General features: G+C 41.2%; 2 protein-coding genes across 2 annotated transcripts; both read left to right on the top strand.

Moving 5' to 3' along the window:
* Positions 1 to 1571: 1571 nt before the first annotated feature.
* LOC311051367 (cytochrome P450 2J2-like) lies at positions 1572 to 8671 on the top strand (the record flags this gene model as incomplete). Its single annotated transcript, XM_084065931.1, has 8 exons — positions 1572 to 1659; positions 2146 to 2295; positions 3335 to 3495; positions 6249 to 6425; positions 7387 to 7528; positions 7670 to 7857; positions 8043 to 8184; positions 8352 to 8671. The coding sequence occupies 8 exons, from the start codon at positions 1572 to 1574 to the stop codon at positions 8525 to 8527; spliced, it is 1224 nt and encodes a 407-aa protein (XP_083922057.1). The 3' UTR covers positions 8528 to 8671.
* Positions 8672 to 9258: 587 nt separating this feature from the next.
* LOC311052572 (cytochrome P450 2J2-like) lies at positions 9259 to 14593 on the top strand. Its single transcript, XM_084067570.1, has 9 exons — positions 9259 to 9521; positions 10919 to 11081; positions 11463 to 11612; positions 12340 to 12500; positions 12786 to 12962; positions 13113 to 13254; positions 13383 to 13570; positions 13704 to 13845; positions 14406 to 14593. The coding sequence occupies exons 1-9, from the start codon at positions 9339 to 9341 to the stop codon at positions 14579 to 14581; spliced, it is 1482 nt and encodes a 493-aa protein (XP_083923696.1). The 5' UTR covers positions 9259 to 9338; the 3' UTR covers positions 14582 to 14593.
* Positions 14594 to 17177: the final 2584 nt, after the last annotated feature.

Genomic DNA, 17177 nt, shown 5'->3' with positions numbered 1-17177 from the left:
GTCCTCATGAAGTCGGTCAAGCTCTAACTTGTCCTCTTGGGGACACTGAACTTGTCCTCATGAAGAGTTCAAGCTCTGGTGTTTGTGAATTCCCCTTTCCCCTAGTTAACCTATTAACCTATTAACAAGCTTCTGGTGCTGTTATTCACTCACTTCCACTCCACTCCTCTCTCAAAACACACCATTCAAACCGGGATTTGTCCAGTGGTGGTTTGCAAGATTCTCATCATGATTTTGCACACTTTGTTTGATTGTATGGACCTTAAATGTTGGCTGTTGTTCATTTTTGTGTTTTTGCTGGTGACTGATCTGGTGAAAAACAGGAGCCCTGTCAACTTCCCGCCTGGACCCTGGGCTGTACCAATCCTAGGGAATATTTTTACCGGACTAGACTACAAAACAATAGCCAAGGTTTTCTTTCTTTCTCAATAAACACTAAAACAAATTCACTAACTCAGACAATGAATTGCAGTTACTTGACACTTTCCTTAAAGGGATAGTTCACCCTATCGATTAGTCACATCGATTAGTCAGAGACTTGAATTAATGGATTTTTTTTTGTTGCACCTAAGCCAATAATTTGATGACCAGCGGACCGGTAGGCAGCGGTTCCGGTAGGAGACACGTCTTCAAATTATTGGCTTAGGAATGCCACAAAAACAAAAAAAATATCCATGAATTCAACTCTCCATGGGGTGACTAATCGATATTAGAATAATAATTTTGGGGGTGTACTATCCCTTTAAGTGTATAAACGATGTTAGTATTATTTCAAGCTGTTTCATGACTGTTGTAATTCTGAGAATTACAACAAGAAGAAGAAGAAGAAGATGAGCTGAAATGGAGAAGAATATTCATCACACTTTTAGTTCACAGAGGAGATTGTGTGCACATCTTATGCCTGTATTTAGGCCAGGTGCTGGACATCAAGGAGAAGGTTTAAAGCTCCAAAGACTATTTGACCTTATACAGTAGGTCTTCATCAGGCAAATATCATACTGACAGACAAAGGAACATATATACAAAAATCATTGGCTAATGATAATTTATAACACCTGGGAGTCAGAAGGAGCACAGCACTCTACTCCAATCACAGGGACAAAATACCTGTCTCTCCACCCCTCTGAGGAATAATATTTGCCTGATGAAGACCTGTAAGGTCGAAATATTGCGGCAGTAATAAAGTATGTTATTTTAGACCTTTAAACAGTGTGTGGATGTTTTACCTCCTCCTATCACACTTTTAGAGCATATCACTGGTTTTGGTCATAATGAAGATATAACTAACAATATATTTTTGTGTATTTTTAGGTCAAAAGTCCAATCTGAATGACTTCCTTACAAATACGTGATTACATTAGCAGGTCCATATGAATAATCATTCATGTACATCGATGTACACAGACTCACAGACACAGGTTCCGTGAATGAATAGATACATTATTGATTGACTAACAATATGTGAATCCCATTCAAATTATGACTTCCTATTTCAGCTTTCTGAGGAGTATGGCCCAGTGTTCAGCTTGAGGAGAGGCAGTGACAGGACGGTATTTATCAACGGGTTCAAGATGGTGAAAGAGGCTCTTGTCAACCAGCTGGACAGCTTTGCCGATCGCCCTGTTGTCCCTCTGTTTGATGTTGTCTTTAAAGGCCTGGGTGAGTGGGTGAGTAGGTCGGTGAGTGGGTGGGTGGGTGGGTGGGTGAGTAGGTGGGTGGGTGGGTGGGTGAGTTGGGTGGTGAGTGAGTTGGGTGGTGAGTGAGTGAGCAAAAAAGTGAGTGAAAAAATAAATAAGGTCAAAGTACAAGTGAGCTAGCCTGACAATCAGCCTGGATTTTCATTTAGTTTCACTCCATTATCCTGAATGCGAGGCTAGCGATTGTAGCTTGTGGCTTGTAACTTGTAGCCTGACTGGACAGGCTACAAGTGAGCAAGTGAATGGGAAGAATTGTGGAAATACACACACCGATTCAGAGATGAAGTGAACGGTGTAAAAAAGGGGAGGAGTGAAAGATATATTGTTTGATACTTGCCAGCTAAAAGAGGCCAACAATTATCTTCATCTTGAAACATTATCTCCTCTATTGATTATTAACAGTACTATTTAACAGTTAATAACCTATGTTAAATCAACCATTTTATAGGTATACTTTTCAGCAGCGGTTACTTATGGAAAATGCAGAGGAAGTTTGCCAACACCCACCTTCGCTACTTTGGAGGAGGAAAGAAGTCACTGGAGAAGCACACGGAACTAGAAAGCACCTTCCTGTGTGAAGCTTTCAAAGACGAACAAGGTAGAATTAGTGATTCTAACCTACTTTACATTTGATCTGTCTAACTGGGGGATGGATCGTGAATTAATAGAGTTAAAACTGGGAACAATGTAAATTGCAATAACACTAGTTGGGGTTTCTTGAAGCAGAGTAAAGAACTACAGCTTGACAAGTAATTTGAGTTCTAAGAGCAGAGCACCTGGAATGACAGTTCTGATAGAGTTAATTTAAAACCCATATAACCAAGGGTGAAGACATGTGGATGACATCCTCCTAGTTTTCACAAAATCTGAACACTCATTAATTTCTGTTATTTTCCCTATTTCTTATTTCTTTGTTTATTTATGGATAAAGCCAGGGATAATTGACGGCGAGCCGGTCATTGTTCAGAAATAAACACCGACAGGGGTTTTACCCCTGAAGGGATTTATTTCTAAACAATGCCGTCAATTATCCCGTTTATTACACGGCTACTTAATCGATGAAATAGTAAATTGACCCAAAAGTAACAACAAAACAAAGTATTTCCATGCTTATGGTAATGAAAGGATACCATTAATTTATGCCAGGTGCGGCCGTCCGTCCAGCGTAACTCGGTCACCTCGGAAAACAAAAGGATGTGTTAATCAAATTCTTCAGCCTACACGTATGTCATGTCCTATAATGAGCGAATAGGGGAAGGGAATCAACGTCACGTGATGCCTTTGTTTGGTCTGGCAAAAACTCAAAGAATATGATTATTGCCAGAATCGCGGAACGTTTAGAATATTTGGCGGTCCCGTTTTAATTTTAACAAGATCATGGTTGTTGCAATGACCTGCACTACTATACTTCACCTGTTGCGCTATGATGATGAAACAAACCCATAAAATCGGTCGTTATCCGGAAATAACACAACGCTGTATTCTGAGATTGACAAATCAGAATCAAGCATTCAACCAAGCCGTGTAATAAAAATAACCATTTCCCTGACCCTTGTTTAGCTTCAGCAAATCTATCATTGGTAATGGCTTATGATTTTTTTGTTAACATCACTTTCATAGCGCTGAACTATTCACAGGAAAACCATTCAACCCACACTTCATCGTAAACAATGCTGTGGGCAATGTGGTCTCCGCTCTGGTCTTTGGACATCGCTTTGACTACAGCGATGAAGAATTTCAGAACATTCTGCGATTGGACAATGAAGCTGTATTGCTCGCTGGCTCAGCTAGAGCTCAGGTGACTTAATAATTGTTTATTAGCACAACTAAAACTTACTTGACTTACTTGACTTAAGCCCTTTGCTCCTCCAGGGTGCATAGGCCGTTGACAAATGTCCTCCATTTCACTCAGTTTTTAGCGGTTCTTTCTAGATCTCCCCAGTTGAGCCCACTCTCTGATATTTCTGCCTCAACTCTTCTTCTCCAACTGTTCCTGGGGCGACCTTGTTTCCTTTTCCCCTGGGGGTTCCACTTCAGGGCTTGTCGGGTGATGTTTGTAGCAGGTTTTCTGAGGGTGTGGCCAATCCAACTCCACTTTCCCTTTCGGATTTGTAATTCGATGGCGATGGGATCCTGACTTGTTCTTTTCCACAGGTCCACATTGCTTACTTTATCCCTCCACCAGATGTGTAGGATTCTCCTGAGACAGGTGTTAATGAATGTTTGTAGCCTGTGTGTTGTGTTTTTTGTTGTTCTCCAAGTCTCAGATCCATACAGCATCACCTGTTTCACACTGGAGTTAAAGATGCACATTTTGGTGTTGATGGAGATGTTCTTTGAGCTCCAGATCTTCCTGAGCATGTTAAACACCACTCTAGCCTTCTTTATTCTGCTTCTTATGTCAGCATCTGTCCCTCCGGTGGTGTCCACAACACTGCCGAGGTAGGTGAAAGCTTCTACCTCCTCTAGGGCAGTGCCGTTCATAAGGATAGGGTTGATGGTTTTGATCACCTGTGTCTTTGCTATATTGGGAGTGATTGATTTGATTGATTGAATATTTTATTAGGCAAAAGAATGTAAAACAACACATTTACATTTAAAATACTTTGTCTAACAGGTCCGTTCATAAAAGTCCTTGCGGACTTGTTTCCAATGAGGGCCTTGGTATTCAATTCATAGACATATATAGTGGCACCACAGTTCGAATATCATTACACAAAGAAATAAAAAATAAAACAGCAAAAAAATTATATATATATATATATATATATATATATACATACATACATACATACATACATACATACATACATACATACATACATACATACATACATACATATATATATATATATATATATATATATATATATATATATATATATATATATATATATATATATATATATATAACACTATGTACAGCCAATGGAATAAAAAAGGGGGGAAAGATATGTACAAGAACAGGGGGGGGGGGGGGTCGGCTGTCTAACGGGAAAATGGTACTAGCTCCTCTTTTGGCCTCCTGAAAAGTGATTTTTTAAGGCTCTTTTAAATGAGCCCAGCGAACTGCATTTTTTGAGGGATGGGGTTAGACCATTCCAAACCTGGGTGGCAGTGCTGTAGAAGGAGAATTTGCCCATGTTTGTTTTATGGGTGGGTGGTACCAAATTGTTGTTTGCACTCCCTCTGGTATTGTGACTGTGGGTGTCACTAACCTTTTGGAGGTATTTACTCAGATATGCGGGAATAGGGGGCATATCGGGCAAATTTTCATTTACAATTTTGAAGGCCAGTCCCATTTTTAGTTGTTTAACCCTGTCTTCCACCCTGAGCCAGCCTAGGCTGGCAAAATGGGTGGGAGAAAGGTGGGTCATGGGCCCCAATCCGAGGAGTAGCCGAATCAGTTTGTTTTGGGAGGTTTGAAGTTTAGTCTTCAGTGACACTGAGGTGTTGGAGTACCAGGAGGTGCTAGCATAGTCAAAATGTGGTTGAATCAGGGCCCCTGAGAGGGTCCTGAGGGCCTGAGGGTTGACAAAAGAGGAAACTCTGCCCATAAATTTGGTTCTCTGGTTTACTATTTTGACCACCTTTGTCCCCATGCTTTCACCTGACAGGTATTTGTTGAGAATACAACCCAAATAGGTAATCTCTTCTTTGCTAGAGATAATTGTGCCATCGACTTTGACCTTGAAATCATTTACATCCATCTGTCTGAGGGAATGTTTGGTCCCAAAGAGAATGGATTCAGTTTTCCCAAGGTGTAGTGACAGTTTGTTATCAGTAAGCCAAGTACGGATTTTTGAGAGTTCGGAGCTGAGCGCCTCCTCAACTTGCAGCTTGTCCTCTCCCGAGATCAGGAGTGCCGAGTCATCAGCGAACAGGAACAATTTGCAGTTACAGGCAGCATTCATGTCGTTAATGTATAAAAGGAACAGTAACGGCCCTAGAATGCTGCCCTGAGGAACCCCACAGCTCACCGGGAGGGAAGAGGACATGGTTCCGTTGATGTCAACCACTTGTTCTCTTCCCTCCAGGTAGGATCTCATCCAGTTTAGTGAGACCGAGTTTTATTGCAGTTTGTGAGAGTCTGTCTGCTTTCTCTTGCATTTGTTCTTGTGTATGTGAAAGGAGAACTATGTCATCCGCAAAATCAAGATCATCCAGCTGCTCCCACATTGTCCACTGAATTCCATCTCTCCGCCCCTCAGTTGTTTCCCTCATGACCCAGTCAATTGCCAGGAGGAACAGGAATGGTGAAAGTAGGCATCCCTGCTTGACGCCCGTCTTGACATCGAAACTAAAACTTACAATGCCATGTAAACATCAAGGGCAAATGCACCATATTACTACAGTTTGGCAGTAACAAAACTTAATCAATAACATTTAGCTCTGACATTTAAGTGCCAATGCTCAAAAATGTAGATCAATGACAATGTACCAGCATAAGCCTAATTAACTCTGATAGACTAAAAGGCCGGGAGGTGGAGATTATGTTTTTGTTCAATCACAACAGTATGTAATCTGTTCTTCCTTGATTACCTTTACCAGCTGTACGATGCCTTTCCAAGCCTACTGAAGCACCTGCCAGGACCTCATCAGACCATCCACTCCAACTATGCGGTGATCGTGGCCTTCTTGCAGAGTGAGATAGAGAAGCACCAGGAGGACTGGGATCCAGAGGACCCCCGTGATTACATAGACACATACCTGGCAGAGATAGAGAAGGCAAGTATTGTGTCCCAAAAGAAAAGGACAAAAATGTTTTTGAGATGACAAATGTTCATGCAAGAGGAATAGACTTCAAGGAGCCATGATGGCTTTTGAACACCTGTGGACCCTGGTCTTAGTTAATAGCGTGAAAATGTCCTTTTCACATAGTTTTATTTACCTCTACACGGACAGAGCAATGGACACGTTTCAACCTAACAGGTCTTCAAAGGACATTTACTGTGTGCTGGCATTTTTTTCAGTTTCATGATATTGTTAAGCCGTGCTTTCTCTTAGCTTGCATTATTCTAAAGCTTAATTTATAGTTTGTCACACAATCGTGTCACTTGCCGAAGATTGGTGAGGGACATTCAATTTAGATCTTCTGAAAAATATGTTTTTCACCCTTTTAGAGCATAATTATAGTTAACAATATATGCTCCAGAAAACATATTCAAAGATTATTCAATTTTGGTGAATTTTTATATAGAAATGCCATTATTTTTGTAAAACAAAAATGTCATGCGTGAGTACGTCAGCAACGAATTAAATCAATAATATTCCATTAGAGGGCGGTGCTGCATGTTGAACGTAAACAAACTTGCCACGTTGCAAACGATCATTACAAATGTTACAATCTCTTTTTAAAGCTAAACGGTACACTGAAATATGTTCCTGAAAACATTTGAGATGAGAAATAAGCAATGCAGTAAGAGAAACTTGCTTTAGCACTGCCTAGTCTGATAGTGTATTTCTTTACCTTTGTGGTCTGATGTGACCTCCAGGTGGGTCATGGAATTTGGGCCCCAGGGCACATTCCCCTGCACCTGCTGGCTCCAGGCGTGCAGAATATTTTCTGCCTTTCAAAATAGCAACATAAAAGGTTATATTGCATCCAACATTAAAAGTGGCTGAAAGCAGCTCAATACAGTACATCAACCACATAACAGCATGATCTTATTTGATATCACAATACCAGAGGAAGGGGGATCCCCAGGCTGGGTTTAACATAGAGACATTGAGGATATGCACCCTGGACATCATTGAGGCTGGGACAGAGTCTTCTGCCACCACCTTACGCTGGGGTCTGGTTTACATGATGAACTATCCAGAGGTACAAGGTCTGTGGAACGCTCATCACCACCACTGCACACACATGAAACTGCACATTCCCATTTTCACAAAAAAGTACCCTGCTGTACTGTATGTCTACTACTACCACTTTCAATGAAATCTACATTGTTCTGACCATTATCACACAGACAAGGTCCAGGAAGAGATAGACAGAGTAATCGGACAGTCCCGCCAGCCCAATTTGGCTGATAGACCCAACATGCCCTACATTGATGCTGTCATCCACGAAACCCAAAGGATGGGAAACATTGTGCCTCTGGGTCTCTCCAAAATGGCCAGTAAGGACAGTATGCTTGCAGGATATTTCATACCCAAGGTAAAATAATTTTAGCAAAACATGAGCAAAACTAACCTGACCCTGCCAGGTTAGAGCAAAACATACGAGCAAACATATGAGTAAAGTTAAGGCTGGTTTGAACCTGTGTAACATATATTACTGTCTGAAAGTCATAAAATCAATAATTAAGGGTCTTACCATCAACATCTCCTGACTCTCTCTAGGGCACAGCTATTGTTACAAATCTTGCATCTGTGCTGTTTGATAAGAATGAGTGGGCAACTCCAGAAACCTTCAACCCAGAACACTTCTTGGATTCAGAGGGCCGGTTCCGCAGAAGAGACGCTTTCCTGCCATTCTCAGCAGGTCCCTCCTTCGATACAATTCAGCTTTCAGCAGTGCATTTTATACCATTTAATACATGATATCTAAACATGTGTCATTGTCAATGATGAGTTCTTATATAGATATTTATATTTTTAAATTATTAATATAATTAATATTAATATACTGGCATCATTCATTCTCTGCAGGTAAACGTGTGTGCCTAGCGGAGCAGTTGGCTAGAATGGAACTATTCATTTTTTTCGCATCCCTGCTCCAGCGCTTCACCTTCTCCCCAGTCCCTGGAGAGATGCCAAGCATGGAGGGTGTGGAGGGCTTCACCAATGGCCCCGAGGATTTCAGGATGCTGGCGGTACCTCGCTGATGACCTTATCCCCACCCGCCTTTTGCTTGACAAAATGTTACATATCTTTAACTGGAAAAAGTCTACACTTTTGCCAGTTGAAAATAAGTTACTTTTGTCACCTGAAATAAGAATTAAACCCCAATAACGAATCATGATTATTGGATGAGGAGAAAAATAATGAAAAACTCATTACACTTTTTCATAGACTTGTTTGACATCACTGTCGAGTTGGATTAATGTTAATGTGTATTGTCAGACATTTAACCACCGTCAATACTTAATTAACTTGACCTTTCATTCTGTACTTCCGCTCTTTTTGCCATCTACACCAAATCTCTTTGCCAAAAATAGCGCTGCGAGGCGTTGTGAGCTTGTAGATCTGCTATTTTTGGCTAATGTTCAAGTGGTTAATGTAAAAAAGATACATCTTATCACACAAAGATTTGGCTGCCCCCCTGTAGTAACTCTGAGGACCCCTAGGGGTCACAGACCCCCTGTTGAAGACCCCTGCTTTAGAGATGACTAAAACTAATTCCTAGGGCACAATCCCCTAGGTGGCGTAGTTGGCTACCCTAATTCTTACCGCCCTGCTACACTTGGAAGGGTGGGATCATCACTAAACGTGGCCCCATGAAAAGGTCAAGCTCTGGTGTTTGTAAATTCCTCTTTCCCCTAGAGGATCCCAGAGGCAGCTGTGTTATGTAATACGTCATTGTTAACTGATAAACAAGCTCTGGTGCTGTTATTCACTCACGTCCACTCCACTCCTCTCTCAAAATATACCATTCAAACCGGGATTTTTCCAGTGGTGTTTTGCAAGATTCTCATCATGATTCTGCAAACTCTTTTTGAGTGTATGGACCTTAAATGTTGGCTGTTGTTCATTTTTGTGCTTTTGCTGGTGACTGATCTGGTGAAAAACAGGAGCCCTGTCAACTTCCCGCCTGGACCATGGGCTGTACCTCTCCTGGGGAATATTTTTACTGGACCAGACTTCAAAACAATGGCCAAGGTTTTCTTTCTTTCTCAATAAACACTAAGACAATTTTACTCACTCAGACCATGAATTGCAGTTTTTCCTTATGTGTATAAATGATGTTAGTATTATTTCAAGCTGTTTAATGACTATTATAATTCTGAGAATTGCTTTAAAGGTGAGCTGAAAGGGAAAAATATGTTTATCACACTTTTAGTTCACAGAGGAGATTGTGTGCACATCTTATGCCTGTATTTAGGCCAGGTGCTGGACATCAAGGCAAGAACCATGTATAGACATGCATAGTTCTTGAGATCTCTCAACAAAAGGACTGAACTTACTTCAGCTTAGGATCCCTCTCCTCTGGACTGAATAGCCCACAACATAAGAGTGTTAAATATACCAGAAATGTACTCATTTAATGTAATGTAATGTGATGCCCAACATGACCTGCCTGTTCTAAAAAACAAAAAAAAGAATAAAAAGAAAGTTAAAAAAAGAAAAGAAAAAAAGACATGCATAGTTCTTGCTGGACATCAAGGGCTAGGTTTGGATGCAGGTGGGTGTTGTCTAAGAAAATACTGGAGTGCCTCAAGTCCACCACGCATGTAGTATGTCTAATCTGGTGCCCCTGTTAGTTGGACAAGACATCCTGGGCTCTGTGCACCAGGATTACTGAACATAGGAGTAGTATAAGAACTGGTGGTGAACATAATCCTGTTGCTGCTCATTTTAAAAAGGCCATAATCTCAATAATTCCAGCCGTATGTTGGTGTGGAGAAGGTTGAAAAGACACCCAGAGGTGGAGAGTCTCGAAAGGTTACTTCTCCAACGTGAGACCTATTGGATTTATTTCCTCGATACAAGGTGTCCTGATGGTCTAAATGAGGAATTCGATATAAAGCCTTTCCTCTAGTCTAGGGTTTTACTTTTGTTTGTACTTTCATAGGGACATAGATGTATTCTGGGCTAGCGCTCTATACCTTTGAGCATTCCTCTGAGGAGTGGAGAGACAGGTATTTTGTCCCTGTGATTGGAAGTAGGGTGCTGTGCTCCTTCTGACTCCCAGGTGTTATATATATTTGTCTGTCAGTATAATGTTTGCCTGATGAAGACCTATAGGGTCAAAACGTTGCGCCTGTAATAAAGTACGTTTTTGGACCTTTAAGCAGTGTGTGGATGCTTTACCCTCTCCTCACACTTTTAGAGCATATCAATGGTTTTGGTCATAATGAAAATATAATTAACAATGTATTTTTATGTCAATCAAGGCCAATCTTACTTCCTTACAAATACTTGATTACATTAGCAGGTCCATATGAATCAAATAAATGTAAAGAGACTCACAGACACAGGTTCCGTGAATTAATAGACAGATTATTGATTGACTAACAATATGTGAATATCATTAAAATTATGACCTCCTATTTCAGCTTTCTGAGGAGTATGGACCAGTGTTCAGCTTGAGGATAGGCAGTGACAGGACGGTATTTATCAACGGGTTCAAGATGGTGAAAGAGGCTCTTGTCAACCAGCTGGACAGCTTTGCTGATCGCCCTGTTGTCCCTCTGTTTGATGTTGTCTTTAAAGGCATTGGTGAGTGAGTGAGTAGGTGAGTAAGTGGGTGGGTTGGTGGGTGAGTGAGTGAGTAAACAAGTGAGTGAAAAAATAAGGGTCAAAGTACAAGTGAGCTAGCCTGACACCTGAGCCTCAGGCTACAAGTGAGCAAGTGAATGGGAAGAATTGTGGAAATACACACACCCATTCAGAGATGAAGTTGTGAAAGTTTAAAAAAGAAGTGAAAGATATACTGTTTGAAGCTTGCCAGCTAAAACAGTATCTCCTCTCTTGATTCTTGTCAATGCAGTAATAGAGTATAACAGTTAATAACGTATACATATTAAACGTAAACAACAATAAGTAGACCCAACAAACTCATAATACTGCTGCTTTGTTAAATCAACCATTTTCTCACAGGTATAGCTTTAAGCAACGGTTACTTATGGAAAATGCAGAGGAAGTTTGCCAACACCCACCTTCGCTACTTTGGAGGAGGAAAGAAGTCACTGGAGAAGCACACGGAACTGGAAAGCACCTTCCTGTGTGAAGCTTTCAAAGATGAACAAGGTACGTACTGATCATAAGAGATACCCCTCTGTAGAGATGTACATTGTGGGAACAATGTAAATTGAAATAACACTAGTTTGGGGTTTCTTGAAGCAGAGTTAAGAACTACTGCTCGACTTGTTCAATTAGTTTGAGTTAGTATAAGAGCAGAGCACCTGGAATGTCAATTCTGATAGAGTTGTGGTTCATATAAAACCCATATAACCAAGGGTGAAGACATGTGGATGACATCCTCCTAGTTTTCACAAAATGTGAACACTTCTTAATTTCTCTTGGGGGGGCATTTTTTGCTAATTTTCTCCCCAAATTAGTTATTGCCAATTCCCCATACTGTAATGCATTCCACGTCGCAGCCAACTGTTGGAATGGGAGGATTACCCAACGGACCTAGTGGGCCCAGGCGCCCCTGAGCTAGGGGGGCCCCTGAGCTTGAGCCTCTGCGTGACCGCGTCACTGTTATTAACTTTGCAGGGGCCCGTGCAAAGTGCCCTGAAAAGCCCCTGCAAAGTGCAATGTGCAGGGGCCCCTGCAAAGTGCAATGTGCACGCACGCTGCGTGTGACTTCAGAGGGAGGGATCCAAACAGCAAGTGCAAAACAACCAAAATCTGATGTTCTAATGTCCACGCATTACATCTCTCTTATGAAATACAGATGTTAACAGAAATCTGACCAATGGCTTATGAATTTTATGTTAACATCACTTTCATAGTGCTGAACTATTCACAGGAAAACCGTTCAACCCACACTTCATCGTAAACAATGCTGTGGGCAACGTGGTCTCCTCTCTGGTCTTTGGACATCGCTTTGACTACAGTGATGAAGAATTTCAGAACCTTCTGCGATTGGACAATGAAGCTGTATTGCTCGCTGGCTCAGCTAGAGCTCAGGTGACTCATTTATTATTTATTCTGGCACAACTCAAACTTGCAATGCCATGTAAACATCAAGGGCAAACCATATTACTACAGTTTGGCAGTCACAAACTTAGTCAATAACATTTAGCTCTGCCTCCGACATTTAAGTGCCACTGCTCAAAAATGTAGATCAGTGACAGTAATGTACCAGCATAAGCCTAATTAACTCTGCCAGACTAAAAGGCCAGGAGGTGGAGATTATGTTTTTGTTCAATCATATCAGTACAAAATCTGTTCTTACTTGATCACCTTTACCAGCTGTACAATGCCTTTCCAAGTCTACTGAAGCACCTGCCAGGACCTCATCAGACCATCCACTCCAACTATGCGGTGATCGTGGCCTTCTTGCAGAGTGAGATAGAGAAGCACCAGGAGGACTGGGATCCAGAGGACCCCCGTGATTACATAGACACATACCTGGCAGAGATAGAGAAGGCAAGTATTGTGTCCCAAAAGAAAAGGACAAACATGTTTTTGAGATGACAAATGACCATGCAAGAGGAATAGACTTCAAGGAGCCATGATAGCTCAATACAGTACATCAACCACATAACAGCATGATCTTATTTGATATCACACTACCAGAGGAAGGGGGATCCCCAGGCTGGGTTTAACATAGAGACATTGAGGATATGCACCCTGGACATCATTGAGGCTGGGACAGAGACTGCTGCCACCACCTTACGCTGGGGTCTGGTTTACATGATGAACTATCCAGAGGTACAAGGTCTGTGGAACGCTCACCACCACCACCACTGCACACACATGAAACATTACCATTTGCACAAAAAAGTACCCTGCTGTATGTGTACTACTTGCAATGAAATCTACATTGTTCTGACCATTATCACGCAGACAAGGTCCAGGAGGAGATTGACAGAGTAATCGGACAGTCCCGCCAGCCCAATTTGGCTGATAGACCCAACATGCCCTACATTGATGCTGTCATCCACGAAACCCAAAGGATGGGAAACATTGTTCCTCTGGGTTTCCCCAAAATGGCCAGTAAGGACAGTATGCTTGCAGGATATTTCATACCCAAGGTAAAATATTTTTTGTAAAACATGTGAGCAAACAAGTTGAGGCTGGTTTGAACCTATAACTTAGATTACTGTCTGAAAGTCATAAAATCAATAATTAAGGGTCTTACCATCAACATCTCCTGACTCTCTCTAGGGCACAGCTATTATTACAAATCTCGCATCTGTGCTGTTTGATAAGAATGAGTGGGCAACTCCAGAAACCTTCAACCCAGAACACTTCTTGGATTCAGAGGGCCGGTTCCGCAGAAGAGACGCTTTCCTGCCATTCTCAGCAGGTCCCATGATTTATACATGATATCTAAACATTTGTCATTGTCAATGATGAGTTCTTGGATATTTATATTGTTATATCTATCTATATAATCGAGGACTGACTTCCGCGCGCCGCTGACGCTATAGCCACAGCTCTGTAATCGACTAAACACAACACCGACACACCACATCTCGCCAACACAGTAGCGACAACGTGCGCTCTGAATTCACGGCTGGCGTAGGCTACGTCACACTGCTCACTACACATTTTCCACGTCGCAAAATAATTAATTCCACTCACCACATTACGGACAAAACGCGGGTCCCGACACTCCCAGGGGGTCCGCGGACCACCAGGGGGTCCACGGACCCCCAGGAAAAAAACACTATTTTTTTATATATTTTTTTACTTTTGGAAATTTTAATCCGACGATTTTGGTACCCCAATATACACGCGCCCACGCTGGGCCCCGTGCGCGGCTAGGGGGTCGGGCGCCCGTAGGGGGTCGGGCGCCCGTAGGGCGCCCGGACCTCTAGTTATTCATATTATTAATATGCTGTTGGCATCATTCATTCTCTGCAGGTAAACGTGTGTGCCTAGGGGAGCAGTTGGCTAGAATGGAACTGTTCATTTTTTTCGCATCCCTGCTCCAGCGCTTCACCTTCTCCCCAGTCCCTGGAGAGATGCCAAGCATGGAGGGTGTGGAGGGCTTCACCAATGGCCCCGAGGATTTCAGGATGCTGGCGGTACCTCGCTGATGACCTTATCCCCTAGCTCACACATGGGCAACATACGGCCCGGGGGCCAGACCCGGCCCTTTCACCATCTTAATCCGGCCCGCCAAGTCCTCAAAGAAAAACAAAATCCCCCCCCCCCGCCAAAAAAAAAGGACATTCTAAAAGGCTGCCGTATGTTAATGGTTTTGAGAAAAAAATATTTAACTCGACTCCAATTAATAGTAATTAATATTACTATTTGAGTACTATACCTACTTGCATTCCTCCATCCGTATGTACTCAAATGTTTTATGTTTATAATGTAACAGTGAAACAGTCAACCTTGAGTCCATATTTATAATAATGCAATGTGTTTGATCAGTGACCTATGGAGTGGTGCATATCAGACAAGATAAGATACTGTCTACATTTATAGGCTCATTTAAAAGTTGATACGGCATTGACGTGGATTGTTTTATGCAAGTCATCTTTTTATTGTAAGGCCAGAGTACACCAGAGTGATACAGTACAGCTGTAAATTATTGTTGCGAAGACAAGTACCTTATTGTAGTAAGGTAGGCTACTGTCTACCAAATTCATGCAGTTTTAACATAATTCAGCACCATGTGTTTCAAGTTTCAATTCAATTGTACAATGTGTGGCCCTTCACTCACTTTATCGAAGTCAGTATGGCCCCCTGGAAATAAATCTTGCCCACCCCTGCCCTAGCTATTCACTAGCTCTACGTGCTACAGTATAGCTACAGCAGTGGATCAATTTCTAATGCCAACAGTAACGTGGATAGCGAGCAACCTCGTCTTGTAATCCTACAAAGGGGAAAACAACAAAAAGTAGAATAATTGCTGTTGGTACCGTACGTACACATGCTGTGAAAGTGTACAGTATTTTAATCCAAGACAGAAAGGCATATTCTTCCTATTTATATAATCTAATCTCTCATTTCATCCTAAAGTGCATAGTGTTAAAGTACCTGGCAAACTGCAATATGTATTTTTGCAGCGTGAATTCAATGTAAGCAATAAAAGGAAAAGACCACGGTTTGGATGTGGATGATAGGCAGAGAAAACAATGAGCAGAGCACGCCGATGTATATTATGAACTGTAGGCTGACCCTGGGCTCCTTAATATATATATATATATATATATATATATATATATATATATATATATATATATATATATATATATATATATATATATATATATATATATATATATATATATATAGTCTTTGCATGCATTATCTATAACATGGAAACACAGGAACTTATTCCAGGCCATTTTAATGTATTATTATGCTGTATTTAATGTACCATTCTGGGAAAGGGGTGGGGGGGAGGGTTTGGGAGGACTGTATTTTCTCTGTATTTTTTGAAAAAAAGAAGAGAGATATGCTAATGATATATGTGTACATTGTGCATTGTCAATAAATAAATCTTTAATATTGATTATTGCCTTTTCATGTTATATTTCCCTGATGAGAGCGACTGTGGCATTCAATTCCCCCTCTGGGATCAAAGTATTTCTATTCTGTTAAAACATTTATGATTTTGCTTTAAACTAGGATGTACGCCATATGGTATTTATTCAGTTTGGTATTTGAAAGAGCTTTCTAACATGCAAATACACACTTGACATGATCGCACGAGGTGGGTAAAACTCCAACCTGGCCCAAAGAACAGGTGAATCTCTTGTCCTGAATTACACTTTACCCTAGAGAATCCTATGCCAGCTGTGCTACTGTAATACCACTACCAAGAAACCACTAATAAACAAGCTCTGAAGGTCCGTTTCTCAATGGATTTGTCATCTAGGAGGGTTATTAAACAAATTTAGCCGGGGTGTCTTTTTTAAAACGGCGGGGAAAATTTGTGAGAGACCAAAATCCAAAATGGCGACCGTGAAAATGAACTTTTTAATGGTTTGACCTATAAAGATGCACAATACATGGTTTCAGAGCTTATTTTGTTCAAGGAATACATATTTGGTGTTTATATAATGATTTGACCTATTGTTGACCTTCAAATGCAAGATGGCTGCCAATTATGAGCTCCAAAAGGTTTTTCTTTCAAAATCGTCACAGAGCCTTCTTATTAGGCTCTAATGAAAGCTCTACTCATGATGAGTTGAATAATATACAGTATAAGTACACAGAAGTAATCTCTGAGGTCAATACAGTCAATGTTTGTGTGTAAACAACAGTTACTGAGTTGCAGTTTCCCATTAAATAGTGTAGGCTACTGAGAATATGGTGTCCAGTTCATCCCATCCCATTTTCATAATGAGCCAAAAATAAATTAGCACTATAGCCCAACATAACATAGTATTCTGTATGCAAAGCTAGAAAGGCTAGTTGCTTGAGGTGAATCTAAATGTCAACTCATTGTCACCCTTATTTTATAGTATTATTGCTCCCAGTGTTTCCTGTCTGTCTAGTTACTTTTAACTGCCTTGTCTAGCCAGTCCTGTGATTTTGTCAGTGTTTCCACCTGTGTCCTCCTAGTCCCCCAGCCTATCCCAGTGTTGATTGTCTGTTGAGTTCACCTGTGTCCTATTAATCCCTGTCTATTTAAGCCCTGTGCTTGCACTGTGTTTATGTTGGTCTGTAGACCATTGT

Source organism: Gymnoscopelus microlampas (genome assembly GCF_963454915.1).
Source record: "Gymnoscopelus microlampas genome assembly, chromosome: 9".
NCBI classification, from domain to species: Eukaryota; Metazoa; Chordata; class Actinopteri; order Myctophiformes; family Myctophidae; genus Gymnoscopelus; species Gymnoscopelus microlampas.
The sequence above is the reverse complement of the archived record's forward strand: the minus strand, read 5'-3'. Positions and strand labels throughout refer to the sequence as shown.

Coding starts and splice junctions, on each gene's coding strand:
- LOC311052572 (XM_084067570.1), top strand. CDS start 9,339: ATGATTCTGCAAACTCTTTTTGAGTGTATGGACCTTAAATGTTGGCTG. Junction 12,963..13,112: donor ACCTGGCAGAGATAGAGAAG/GCAAGTATTGTG, acceptor TCACACTACCAG/AGGAAGGGGGATCCCCAGGC. Junction 13,255..13,382: donor GAACTATCCAGAGGTACAAG/GTCTGTGGAACG, acceptor ATTATCACGCAG/ACAAGGTCCAGGAGGAGATT.